The sequence below is a fragment of the Melitaea cinxia genome, chromosome 6 (genome assembly GCF_905220565.1).
Source record: "Melitaea cinxia chromosome 6, ilMelCinx1.1, whole genome shotgun sequence".
Lineage (NCBI taxonomy): Eukaryota > Metazoa > Arthropoda > Insecta > Lepidoptera > Nymphalidae > Melitaea > Melitaea cinxia.
Window position 1 is genome coordinate 4508741 of NC_059399.1, and position 13678 is coordinate 4522418.

At 39.6% G+C, this 13678-nt stretch overlaps 1 protein-coding gene across 1 annotated transcript in view; it reads right to left on the minus strand.

The window, feature by feature from the left end:
• Positions 1 to 13678, minus strand: part of LOC123654496 (protocadherin-like wing polarity protein stan) — a 50728-nt gene continuing 37050 nt past the window's right edge. Inside the window, exons 40-53 of the mRNA XM_045590396.1 lie at positions 12662 to 12883; positions 11726 to 11946; positions 10292 to 10438; positions 8734 to 8928; positions 7412 to 7504; positions 7214 to 7330; positions 6516 to 6634; positions 5666 to 5824; positions 4651 to 4752; positions 3992 to 4214; positions 3373 to 3785; positions 2960 to 3028; positions 2141 to 2195; positions 1 to 40 (exon numbers count right to left, since the gene is read on the minus strand). Of these exons, the coding sequence (XP_045446352.1) occupies positions 1 to 40; positions 2141 to 2195; positions 2960 to 3028; positions 3373 to 3785; positions 3992 to 4214; positions 4651 to 4752; positions 5666 to 5824; positions 6516 to 6634; positions 7214 to 7330; positions 7412 to 7504; positions 8734 to 8928; positions 10292 to 10438; positions 11726 to 11946; positions 12662 to 12883 (2175 nt within the window). The remainder of the gene's footprint in view (positions 41 to 2140; positions 2196 to 2959; positions 3029 to 3372; positions 3786 to 3991; positions 4215 to 4650; positions 4753 to 5665; positions 5825 to 6515; positions 6635 to 7213; positions 7331 to 7411; positions 7505 to 8733; positions 8929 to 10291; positions 10439 to 11725; positions 11947 to 12661; positions 12884 to 13678) is intronic.

The following is a 13678-nucleotide window of genomic DNA, read 5'->3' on the forward strand; positions in this document are numbered from 1 at the left end:
TCAGACTCGCGTTTCTGCATCATCTTCAGTAGTAGATTTCCTGTAAAATAATTTATTTAATGATATATTAGGATCGTTTTTAAAAACATTAGTAAAGCAACATTATTTTTAATCCCTTTCACATAAATTACGCTGCGTAACAGTCATGGGGACCCAAACAAATATTACGTCACGAAAAAAGTTAACAAAATTGTAAACTGCGAATGACACATTTTTTCTCTTTCTTTCTTGTCATATGACATAAACAAACATCCCTCATATTCATTCATTCAGCTTATAACATCCCACTGTTGGGTATAGGCCTCTTTTACCATGTAGGAGAAGGATTGGAGCTTAATCCACCACGCTGCTCCACTGCGGGTTGGCGAATATGTTCCCTACTATGGGTAACAATCGCTATCAGGTATTTATGATAACAACCGGGACCGACGGCTTATCGTATTCGCAGAGGCACGGTGGGGAGACCCACAAATAGTATCCAAACCGGAAAGAAATATTTTTACTAATACAAATATCCGTCCTGAGCGGGAATCGAATCCGCAAGCCGTAGGTGTTTTAGGCGACTACTCAGTACGGTTTTAGGTATGGCCTGTATTTATAATATCTACCAAAAAATATAGCATAATATTGAAAAATTATATATAATTATATATATTTTCGTATCCTAATACTTATTATAACTATATCCTTACCATACAAAATTATGTTGGCTCTAAAAGTATTTAATGCTAAGTAATTTACAAACATTTAAAAATAATATAATGCTTAATTAACTATAGTTATATACAAAAAAAAATGTTCGGATTCACATGTGATAGTGATTTATAATACGTATCTGAATATATTAAGTGAATTGAAAATTTAAAAAGTGCAATTACAATAAAAATAATTATGAAGTTACAATGTCAAGACAATCTAAGATAAAAATACTTAATCTCATTTGCTTTATTTGATGGCAAACATAAGTTAAGGTTATGAGTAATAAAGTCATTTGAAAGTTTAAAATAGCTCCGATGATTATGATATAGTCTCCTGTTTAATGTACAGTGCATTTGTGTGAATCCGAACGTTACATGCTTACATATTTATAGTTTACCTCCTCCCTACGGTGATTGCGGATGATTACGAGCGCGGCAACACCACCGGTTAGCAAAGCAAAAGATGATTTTACAATGAGTGTTTCTCATACAACCTCCACCATCTAAACATTGTTTAGAAATACATTATGTTTAGTCTATCATGCTTCTTTTTTTATCGCATTTATTTGAATTTTGGAATCGTTTAAAAATATATTCATGTCACAGATAATATAATAATATAACAATTATTGTTATCATTAGCGATATTTATTATTGCAAGTGCATACTCATAATAATGAGTATGGTTAAATAAATCTCATAAGCAGGTATCTCATTTATCAGAAGATATATTTAGATCATGACCAAAAACTATCAAATGTATATGTATATTGATATGAACTATTTCATGGCTAAGTCCTTTTCCCACAAAAAGACTATGTATATGTTAGTATACTGAGGAATATAATTTATTTAACAATTAGTGTAGTAATGATGTTTGTATGTATTGTGTTAGCTTCTAAGTCAAGGCCACGGTCTTATACACACGTTGTGCAACTACAGTATTTGGGGTAGGTCGGGTTAATGGTTGCGCTTTTATTTTCAATTTACGGCCGCTAGAGGCATGACGATCGATGGGTGTGCTGTGCAACGAAGACAGAATAGCATTCTGTCTCTTTTTCTATCATACGTAACGTATTTATGTTTTAAAATATAACCAATTACAATGAAATGCCACTTAATATAACCTATTACAATGAAGCGTCAGTCAACCGGCGTGCGCAGTGCGCACCGCACCACGTAACCGCACACAGCGATAGCAGTGATGAATAGCGGCGTTGACATGAACGAAAAGTTAAGACATTATCGTAGTAATCTCCCACCATTGTATCTAAGACATCTCTCAACATGTATATAAGACCGTCAAGGCTGTTAATGACATATGATATTCTTGTGACAAAAAATTTGGAAAATTTGTTACGAAAGCATGCAATATTTTTTTTTTAAAATAAATCATGCTGTGTACAATGATTTATTGGGTAAATTACGATAAATTTTCTTACTCGCTAGTTTCTCCCATGCTAGCTAGCGGCGCACCCATTTGCTGTGGGACTTCTCCTGTAAGATACCATTAAAACAGAATGCGCTTTACATTTCTATAAAGTTTCATATTATTAACACAAATTTCATTCCTTTTTCTTTTTTTCAATAGTAAGTAATTATAACTTCATCAGAATTTATCCTAGTTTTCTCATATATTTTTTTAAATCTTTATTTATATTAATATTATAAAGCTGAAAGTTTGTTTATTGTTTGTTTATACGTATCTCAGAAACGAATTGAAAAATTCTTTTTATGTTGGATAGTCCATTTTATTTACCGAGGAAGGCAATAAGATACTTAACATCAAGCTTCATTACGAAAATGGGAAAAAATAATCTTTTTTGATAGCTTCTGATGCGTGTGCTGCGTAAACGGTATTATTAGCCAGACATATAAATTCATACGAAAGAAAAATACTTCATCAACAAGGCAATCTTATGAAGATAAATTTAGTCATCTCCAAAATTTAATTTGGGCACATAGTTTTGAAGATAATGTGAGATCAAATGAAACGAAGCCGCGTCGCGCCGCGCGCCTTCGTAAATTTACCAAGTTGCACAGTAATGGTTTAATAGTTATATTTTAGTAAGTATTTTTTTTCCCATATTAACCGCGGGTGAAACCTCGGGGCAGAGCTTGTTCGTAATATAACTAATGTAAAAAATAAAAATATATCAAAATATTCTAGTTTTTTAGTAATTGCCGTACCAGTAGATCGTATTAAATACTTATTTATAGAGATAAAACTACATTGTTTGACTTTAATAGCAATAAATTACCTGTATGAACATCAGTGTTGAGACGTTGAGGCGACTGCGTACCACGCACACTAATATGGTCTTCCTCCGCTAATCAAAGCAAACAAACACAAAGCTCCTCAATAAGCATTGTATATATGCCTATCATATTAACAGCAAATAAATATTTAACACAAAATAAAATTTTAAACAGAAAAAAATTAAATAAAAAATTCACACGTGTGCATTTTGTCTTTGGATTGTGAAAGCTTAATCGACTGTGATTGATAGGAATATTAGAAGGAAAGTTTCACAATGGTTCCTTGTAAAGTTTTTGTGTACAAACATTCTAATCTATAAAAAATGTTTTACTACTAGTAACACTTATAAAAAGTATTATTATTGTGGCAACACAATACGTCATATTTCACAAAAATGGAAAAAAAAATACAAACCTGTATATGGGAACAGATATTTATCGTGGGGATGGTGTTTCTCCGAACCGTCCGACATTCTCTCGTTGTAATCATAATGTCCTTCCATTTTCCTCTGATAATCATTTTTTAACATAGTAGCAATCCCAGAATCTCGGAAATCCCGTGGAGGGTAGCCATCGTGCTCTCTTGTTGTGACAGTCGAATCCCGGAAATCCCGGGATCCGTAAACACTGGGATCAGTGTTCAAATATTTAGTTGGGCTATATCCGTAGTCAGATGTCCGTGAAGATAGATACGTTTTGGAACCATATGGATTTGTGGGTAGTCTGTACATTGTTGGCGATATTGGATAATTTGGATCGTAAGGAATTTGCTTCTCGGTATCGTTTGGCATGACTCCATACATCAATTCATCGTCCATTACACCGTATCTACAATACAATACGCTCATTAAAAACAAAATGGAAGATTCAACGATAATTATATAAATTTTTTGGTTATCAAATAGGACGGAAAAACGCTGTTAAGTAAGTAATCTTAAGGAAAGTAATATTGATGTCTGTTATAAAATAAAAATACTTATGTATACTATACTTAAAATTCATATTTTAATTTTTGATACGCGATATTATATTACCTGTTATCTAGTGGTAGCCTCGATGCGTCCACGCTGGCCACATACGTGTCATGGACATTTTCCAATATTGAAGGTTTTAGCCGATGTCGACTCAATTGGTACACGTCCGATGTTAAGTCAGGATTGGGCAAAGGGTTTGGAGACGGTGTCGCGGGTCCAGGATTCATTCCCTCTTCTGACCCTGTCTCTTGTGACCAACGATTCATTTCTGGTTGATTCATTTCTAGAATAAAATAAAATGATGGTAGGTGCATACTTTTTATATAGTGACATCGCTCTAGTGTAGGGGGCGTGTACCGAGGAGGCGTTCACACATCGGCGATTGGGGTTCGATTTCCGCTCGGGATAATTGTATTTGTACAAATATTTATTTCCGGTCCAGTTGTCTGTCCATGTGGGTCATCTCACCGTGCCTCGGAGACCACGTTAAGCAGTCAAACCTGGATGTTATCATAGACAACTGATAACGATTATTACTCATAGTGGGGAATATATTCACCAATCCGCAGTGGAGCAGCGTGGTGGATTAAGCTCCGACTCCCCTAAATGGAGAAAGAGGCCTATGCCCAGCAGTGAAATGTTATAGGCTGAATCATATACTACCTGATGTGTACTGTTTATGAAAATAGGCTAAAGTAATAAATAATAGTAAATTTTACCTTCTCGAATATGGGAAGGCCATCTTGGTGTGATGGCCAGGGGTGCTCCCTCTGTGATATTGGGTAGGTAATTTCCTCCTGTGCTATTAGTGCCTCGATCTCCTGTAACACCAATCGACGCATTTAGTGGAATAGTAGTCATCCACAAAAATATCGACAAGAGGTTGTAATAAAATTACACGGCTTTGTAATGTGTTGTGTATTTTAAACCAGAATGCGTTTTTAGGCTAGGAAAGATATCGGACAAAAGGTGCGATGTTCACAATCTTGTAGATAACATAATTTAAAAGTGTTTCAACTTTAGGTACAAAGTTGATTGAATTGGATCGAAATGTGAAATGGCTGATTAACGATTTATATCCACTGATACGCAGTTTATATATATATATATATACGATTCGTTCTGATACAAACATACTTCAAGAAAAAGAACCAAGAAAATCAATCGTTTGATGATGAATCATATAATATACAATGTAGATGATGATAATAAATAAATAAATATCTACACAATACACACACGGTCGTCTGTCCCTAAAGTAAGCAACTTAATGCTTGTGTTATAGGTAACAGCCGACTGGTATAGCTACATTTTTTTCTTATAAACATACTTATAAATAATACATATATATATAAATAAATATATACATTACACCCAGACTCAGGGTGGGAATCGAACCCACAACCCCTGGAGTAGAAAGCATGGTCACTACAAACTGCGCCAACGGGCTAGTCAAACTATGAACTCATTAACTGCGTTACTATGCAAAACGCCTCGTTTTTTTTTAAAAATGGAAAGTGTGTATCACGACGACGTTCTAAGCCGAGGTGCGATCTCGCTAGGAGACACCCTTAGGACGAACGTCACCCCCGTGCCCGCCGAAAAGGGCCCACATCTTCCTTCGCGGCCGGTTGCCTAAGTGCCCGGCCCCTCCCACCGGTGACGCTGTAAAGGCCAGTAGGGCCAACAGCTACTGTCATTTCGAAAAAAAAAAGTAAGTGGCGGTGTACGCACGGAGGGCGGGCGGGCGGCCGGAGCGGCGCGAGGCGGAGTCGTCGTCGTCGGACGAGTGGCTGGACGCCAGCTCCAGGCTGCGCGCCGACGCCTCGCTCTCGCTGTCCGTGCCCTCCGTGCCCTCCGCGTCCCCTCGAGACTTGCGGCGGCGGCTCTCATCTGATCATCAACGAGTGCTTCATCATTATTGAACTTAAACTTCTTTACCCACGCTCGACTTGGGGAGTAAGCTGGTAATGCGGGACGAGAGCGTTACGAAAAGTGTGATCGGACGAGGCGAATTGAAGTTGAAACGGAGATACAAGTTAGTGGTCTAAAGCACACTATTTTTTTCTTATAAAGGTGCTTTAACGACTTATTCGCTTTTACCAAAAATTAAAATTATATACAATCATTTTCGCAATCATTGTTTATTAATGGTTAGTAAATAATGTAATACTTAGGGGGTTACTAGGGACAAAATTTGAATGTATATTCCATACGGATTGTGGAATTTTGTGAGAAATCTATTGCTAGTAAGCAAAACCAGGGACGGACAAATTATTAAAAACGGCTACAACAATATGATTGGCAGTTTACTGTCTTATCAAATTCGTTCTTGCGAGTTTTTAATATTTTTCGCTTCTTATAAATACCTTGAGTTTCGAATTGAGTTATACATTACCACTTAAAAAATCGTAGTTTACTTTTAGTGCAAGGTGCTAAAGGTATAGAATAATATAGTATTTCATTATTATGTATCCAAAAGTGAACAATAGGGGACTAGAGCTACATAACTTCTATAGTTAAAAAACAATGAAAAATATAAAAAAATCATAAATTCGTTCTCGATAAACTTTAAAACTCTTACCATCTTTTTTCGTATGTAACGAAGAATCGAATCCTCTTAAATAAGCCGGCATGTCGCTTGCACTTGTGTTGTAGTTGGAAGTGGACGTACTTGTGTGGCGAAGTTGACCGTCACTACGACTACATAAAAGATAGGAGTTCATTCAATTTTATTTACTACTACGTACGTTTATATAGTAATAGCTAAGGTGTGATATAAAAATATGCTTGGGTAAATTTGAAACATTATTTATTACTTTGTTTATCGTTGTGTCCATTTGTTATAAGTATTCTTTGACGGTTAGCAGGAAAGTGAACAAAACAAAAAGAAAAAAAAATTGTTGTTGTTATGGATTAATTGGTTTGTACAACTTTCTTCAATGTTTATATTTTGTAGATGCCTGATGATGGTCCATTAAAGGATCGAAACGTCGCATGAATTCGCAATTGGTGGTTTGATTGGCACCTTATGTCCACTTTCCTGCTAACCGTCAAAGATTATTTATTACTTTTTTACATTCCATGTAATTAGCCTTTGATATTTTCAATTAAAATTTGTATTTCTTTTTTTTTTGTAATTTAATTGTCGTTGTTATGCTTTTCACTTTAGTTTTATCAGCTAGAACTTGCTTTTTAGTAACAAGACCTAAGTCGCATTTTTTAGATTTATATTGTTTGATGTTAGTTTAAGTTCATGGTGAATAATATCATAAAACTGACCTGTAAGGACTGGAACTGGTTTTTGTCGTGGATCTTGAGGTAGTAGATGAAGCGGATATTCCGATGTTCCGCAGTTGTCGACCCGGCTCTGTGCTACTGTGGTAAGCTAGTGCAGACCTAATACAAAAAAGTTATGTTTGTTATAAAATAAAAAAAATAAAATAATGAATAATACAGCGTATCATTGTAAGTATTTACCTGTTAACTTGTGAGAGATTCTGGGCACTTGTGCTTATAATAACAGATGTATCGGCGGGCGGTACTTTCTTCCCAAGACATCTTAATACAGACCTGATAAAAAGAAACGAATGCTAACTGTAATATTAATGGAAAAAATTTCTCAAAAATTATATTACTTAATAAAATAATTTTAAATAAAGCTAAAAATAAAACAGATATGTTATTCTATCATTACAGCCTATACAGTCCACTGCTGGACATAGGCCTCCACAAGTTTACGTCAAAAATAACGTGAACTCATGTGTTTTGCCCATAGTCACCACGCTGGGCAGGCGCAGGCTTTGTCGCACCAAAGACGCTGCTGCCCGACTTCGGTCTATGTATTTCAAAGCCAGCAGTTGGATGGTTATCCCGCCATCGGTCGGCTTCTTAAGTTCCAAGATGGTTGTGGAACCTTGTTATCCCTTAGTCGCCTCTTACGACACCCACGGGAAGAGAGGGGGTAGCTAAATTCTTTAGTGCCGTAGCCACACAGCACATGTTATTCTATAGGGTTTGCTATTTTGTATATTAAGAATAATTGTGTTTGCTCGCAAATAAAAAAAAAACTACTTCAATTACATCGACAAGTAGTACAACGTAATAAGACGAAAAAAATTAACAAACGCAATAGTCGTCACTACGATTTTCGAAAGTTTCCCTCGGTTTCTCTGGGATTCCATCATCAGATCCTAGTTTCCTTATCATGGTACCACACTTGTGATATATAATTTCCAACAAAAAAAGAACTATCAAAATCGGTTCATAAACGACGAAGTTATCCCCGAACATACATAATATATATATATACGGTCGAATTGAGTAACATCTTCCTTCTTTGAAGTTGGTTAAAAAAGGACGGCAGTCCTCTGCGTCATTTTGACTATAAAAGGCCTTCTACACGGTCGGGATCGTCCGCCGACCATCGTGTCCTTGGTCGGGTTGATATAAAAATGGACAGTGTGGAAAACGGTTGACCCGACCAATACTTGTTTGATGTCAACGGCCTTGGTTGGTGATTTGCCATGTCTTTGGGACATTAGATGCGATTTATACAAAGAAAAGACCCAAAAAAACTTGTCTTCACTTTAGCATAAAAAAGTTATTGCCAAACCCACCTTATGTTGCTTTAAAAGGCAAGGAGCCATCGCTTCAAATACCAGAAAAGAACTGACAAGTTGACTCAACCACCGACCGTGTAGAATGAATACAAAAATTGGTTGACCCGACCAAGAACACGACGGTCGGCGGTCGATCCCGACCGTGTAGAAGGCCTATAAGGTAGTGAATGTAATAAGTACCTCCGGAGGTTGTCGCGCACGCGCACGTTGAGCGCGGTGTGGCCCAGCGCGGCGGCGGCGGCGTGCAGCGCCACGGCGGCGGCCAGCAGCGCGCTGAGCGCGTCGCGGCGCGCCGGCTCGCTGGCCAGCAGCAGCGCGCTCGCCCACGCGCCCAGCTGCAGCGGCAGGCACAGCACGCTCACCGCCAGCAGCAGCCTGCGGGCGTGCGCTTTACACTCATACGGCCCGGCGTGGGGCACCAGCCTACAGTCGCACCCGGAACGGTGCTAAAGGTCGCACCAAGTGGGGCAGCTTTAGTTGGGGCGTGTGAGCTTTACACTCATACGGCCCGGCGTGGGGCATCGGCCTACGGTCGCACCCGGAACGGTGCTAAAGATCGCGCACAGTGGGGCAGCTTTAGTTGGGGCGTGTGAGCTTTACACTAGTACGGCCCGGCGTGGGACATCAGCCTACGGTCGCACCCGGAACGGTGGTAGAGATCGCGCAAAGTGGGGCAGCTATAGTTTGAAAGCCCCGGCAATAATTTTAATTGCATTTTAGATAGAATTTTAGTATTGATTCTTTTTTTAATGTTAAGTATTGTAATTTTGGTTGAATTTTAGCATTTGTTTTAGTTTTTAATTTTAAATATTGTATAATATTGATTGAATTTTAGTATTGAATTCGGTGATGATTTAAATTTCGGTATTAATTGAATTTTAGTTAATTGATGATGATTTTAATTTTAGTGTTGTTTGATTGGATTTTTGATTTAGTATAATTTGTTTTGTCACAATTATTGAAACTAACATAGTTAAGGAAAAAAAATGTAACTAACAAAAATATGGACATACGTCTGAAATAAATTATTATTATTATTATTATTATAAGAGCTAGGATTAATGATGCCAAGCGGCAGAAGAATGATCTTTTGTAATATTGCACGAAATTTGGAAAGTTTAACGTTCTCGAGTATTTTTTATAGTATTACCTGAAATTTACGTATTACATGAAAACGTGCTTGAGTAGGTATTCGGAGTTTCATTAAACTGTCCTAAAGCGCATTAGCTGTAGCCGGCGCAATATATTCAGCGTCAGTAACGTACCGAGCCTACTGCATAGTCTCCATTAACTTGTTAAACAGTTTTTAAAATATCCCAAAGTGCTCGATTAGAGCAATGGCGCCACACTCACTAATAGTAGCGTCTTGTGTATATTTTATCGTCTCGAGTGTCATATTCGACTGGTTATTTAACGGCAGACTCGTGAGACACCTACAATTTCATGAGTACTCGAATGTGTTCGAACGACTCGCACAGTTTTATTAAAGTACCAGAAAATACCAAAGCTAAGCATAATTTTATTAAATTGTGCTCCAATTGCCCCTATACTTTCTTGGAGCTACCCAAACTTGCTAAAGCGACCTTAATAGACCATAATATTAAATATTTTCTAATTTTGTCATTAAAAGTATACAAAAATGAGAAAAAATGAGAGAAATTCAAATGCTCAATTAAAAATGCTTTCAAAAACAAATGACCTACTATAAATATATATGTCAAATATATAATTAACTTACCTCAAATTACCGAAGCCGATCACGTGATCTCTTACAGTGAAAGCGGCGCGGGTGGCACCCACCAGGAACACGAGCGCGGCGCCCGCGTACACGGCGGCTGGGATCACCACCCACCAAACCACTGCCTCGTGGCAGCTTACCCAGCAGCTGTGATTTACAGAGATTATTAATATTATTGAATCACTAACCTCTGATGCGATTTATATTATGATAGATTCTTAATATTTTCTTGAACGGCTGAATCAGAACAATGTAGGTAGGTGTAATGTCTAGTTAACAAGTGCAAAAATATGTTAAATAGAGATAAATCTCCTAAAAATATGAACTATATTTCATTCGATCTAGAAAATTAGGTCGGGACAATTTTTTAGCACACAAAAAATTACAAAAGTTTACGTCTCTTCAAATTGAGTTTCAAAAAAGGGATTTTATTTTTTGTTATTAACTCCAAAACTTTTAACATTTAGGGAATTTTAAAAAAGTTCCTTAAAAAGGAGAAAATTTCCAAATAAAAAAGTCCTGACTCCCGCAGTTCGAACTCTGTTATTTATAATTTTCATCTAACGCTGATAATAGGTCTCTGCGTGGCCGCGGCGCCGACGGCTGAGACATGCTAGCACCGCTCCCAAAGCGAGTACATTCCACAAAAATATATATTTGAGTATTAAATATTAATAGAAAAAAGTATGGTGTATTCTAAGCTCTTGAATGAATTAATTGCCGTTGGGAAAAAGTTTTAAAGTCCATTTTACAACAAATACAGCTATTGTTAATTAAAAAATATCCCGAGCTCCGTCTGCGGCCGCCAGCCCGCCGTGGTTCACGTCGCGCAGCTCGCGCACCAGCCGCCGCAGCTGCCACGTGGCCACTAGTACACTATCAGCGGCGACTCACAAGAGCGCGTTCCCGTACTGGTGCTGGTGGTGCGCGGCGGCGAGCGCCAGCGCCACGGCGGGCGCGGCGTAGGCGGCCGCCAGCTGCGCCGCCAGCCCGCCGTGGTTCACGTCGCGCAGCTCGCGCACCAGCCGCCGCAGCTGCCACGTGGCCACTAGTACACTATCAGCGGCGACTCACAAGAGCGCGTTCCCGTACTGGTGCTGGTGGTGCGCGGCGGCGAGCGCCAGCGCCACGGCGGGCGCGGCGTAGGCGGCCGCCAGCTGCGCCGCCAGCCCGCCGTGGTTCACGTCGCGCAGCTCGCGCACCAGCCGCCGCAGCTGCCACGTGGCCACTAGTACACTATCAGCGGCGACTCACAAGAGCGCGTTCCCGTACTGGTGCTGGTGGTGCGCGGCGGCGAGCGCCAGCGCCACGGCGGGCGCGGCGTAGGCGGCCGCCAGCTGCGCCGCCAGCCCGCCGTGGTTCACGTCGCGCAGCTCGCGCACCAGCCGCCGCAGCTGCCACGTGGCCACTAGTACACTATCAGCGGCGACTCACAAGAGCGCGTTCCCGTACTGGTGCTGGTGGTGCGCGGCGGCGAGCGCCAGCGCCACGGCGGGCGCGGCGTAGGCGGCCGCCAGCTGCGCCGCCAGCCCGCCGTGGTTCACGTCGCGCAGCTCGCGCACCAGCCGCCGCAGCTGCCACGCGTCGCACGCGGCCCACGCCAGCGCGCTCACCCACCAGTAGTGCAGCCCCATCGCCACCACGCGGCACGCGAACTGCACCCAGCGAACGATATACATTACTCGCCTTTCGAAGTTAATCTTCTTTACGCACGCTCGACTAGGAGAGTAAGCTCGTGAATGCGAGACGAGAGCTTTACGAAAAGTGTTATGGGGCGAGGCGAACGGAGAAACGGAAAGGTGCGAGCACACATTTTCTTTCTCTCTTTCTTTCGTAGCCAGTTACGTTTCGTATATCTTATACACAGTACAGGCCTATTGTGGAGAATTGATACTGCAGTCGTGTGGTCTAAAGTACACTAATTTTTTTTATTTTTTTTTACAAATGGTAATCGATAAGCGATTACCGTCGCTTCAGCCTGTAATATCCCATTAATGGGCATAGGCCTCTTTCCCCATGTAGGAGAAGGATCAGAGTTTATTTCACCGCGTTGCTCCGATGCGGGTTGGCAGATATATTCCCTACTATGAGTAACGATCGCTATCAGGTGTACATGATAACAACCGGGACCGACGGCTTAACGTGCTCTCCGAGGCACGGTGGGGAGGCCCACAAGGACTGCACAAACACCCAGACCACGGCTAACACCTGTATGACCAATACAAATATTTGTCATGTGCGGGGATCGAACCCGCAACCGCCAGCGCAACAGGTACAATCCATGGCTGTAACCGTTGCGCCAACGCGGCGTCGTTAATTTATTAGGTACCGTAACTTATACAAAACCAATATAATGAAAATGTCAATTACCTCATTTTGTACCAGCGAGTTCCTTGCCTTCATAGCGATCAAATACAGTAGTTCAGCCATGAAAACGCAGAAGATTAGGTGCTTATGTATGGAATTTGAAACGGTGGCAGCGCCGCCACGCATGAGACAGAGCGCCAGCCAAGTCCAAGCTAGCAGCGGTAACGAAATACTGAACCCAGTGTATGATGTTACCGATTCGAGCATTGACGGCTCCGGGATGAACTACGAGAAAATTTAAAATGGACATTTTATAGCATATTCGTATTGACAAAATAGTGAGTTTATGAGTGAGTTTTAGCTTATTCAAAATGAGTAGTTGAGTTGCTGTACGTGCTAACACAGAAGTTTTAATTTATTACGCTTTAATTTGTCTAAGAGCGAAGCTAAGCTACTTGACAGCGATGAGTCGTTACTTTTTTTTACATGAACGAACTATAGTGACTACTGTAACTTAAAAAAAAATATGTATACAAGTTGGATACAAACGAAAGGCAATAATCAAATTAAATTTAATTAAACCAAATTTAGTAAATTTCATACCTATGCTTTACCTATACGCAAAAAATAATATAATAGAAGCAGTAGTTTAAGTATAGTTGTAAACAAATTTTACCAAAACTACTGCAGTATAAAGTAAATATAGTCTGACAAACAAAAGTTAACAAACATGGTAACATACAAATTGGTTAGAAAGAGATTAGTATGCTGATTGAAATTTAATTCTTAATCAATCCAACTTAATACAGATTATATCTAACTAACATATGTTAAATTTGGATATTAATGTTAATGTGGATCTTCAATCTATAAGATTGGAATGTAAAATTTTAAGTATTTTTCAAGCTAATTAATACATTTATGAGCCATATTATTTTTTATATAAGTAAATTTTTTTTGGAGTAAAACATCGAGAGCGTTACGAAAAGTGTGATCGGGCAAGGCAAACGGAGCGAGAGAGAGGTTTGAGCACACTTTTTTTCTCTTTTTCTCTCATAGATAGCCAGTTACGTTTCGTAT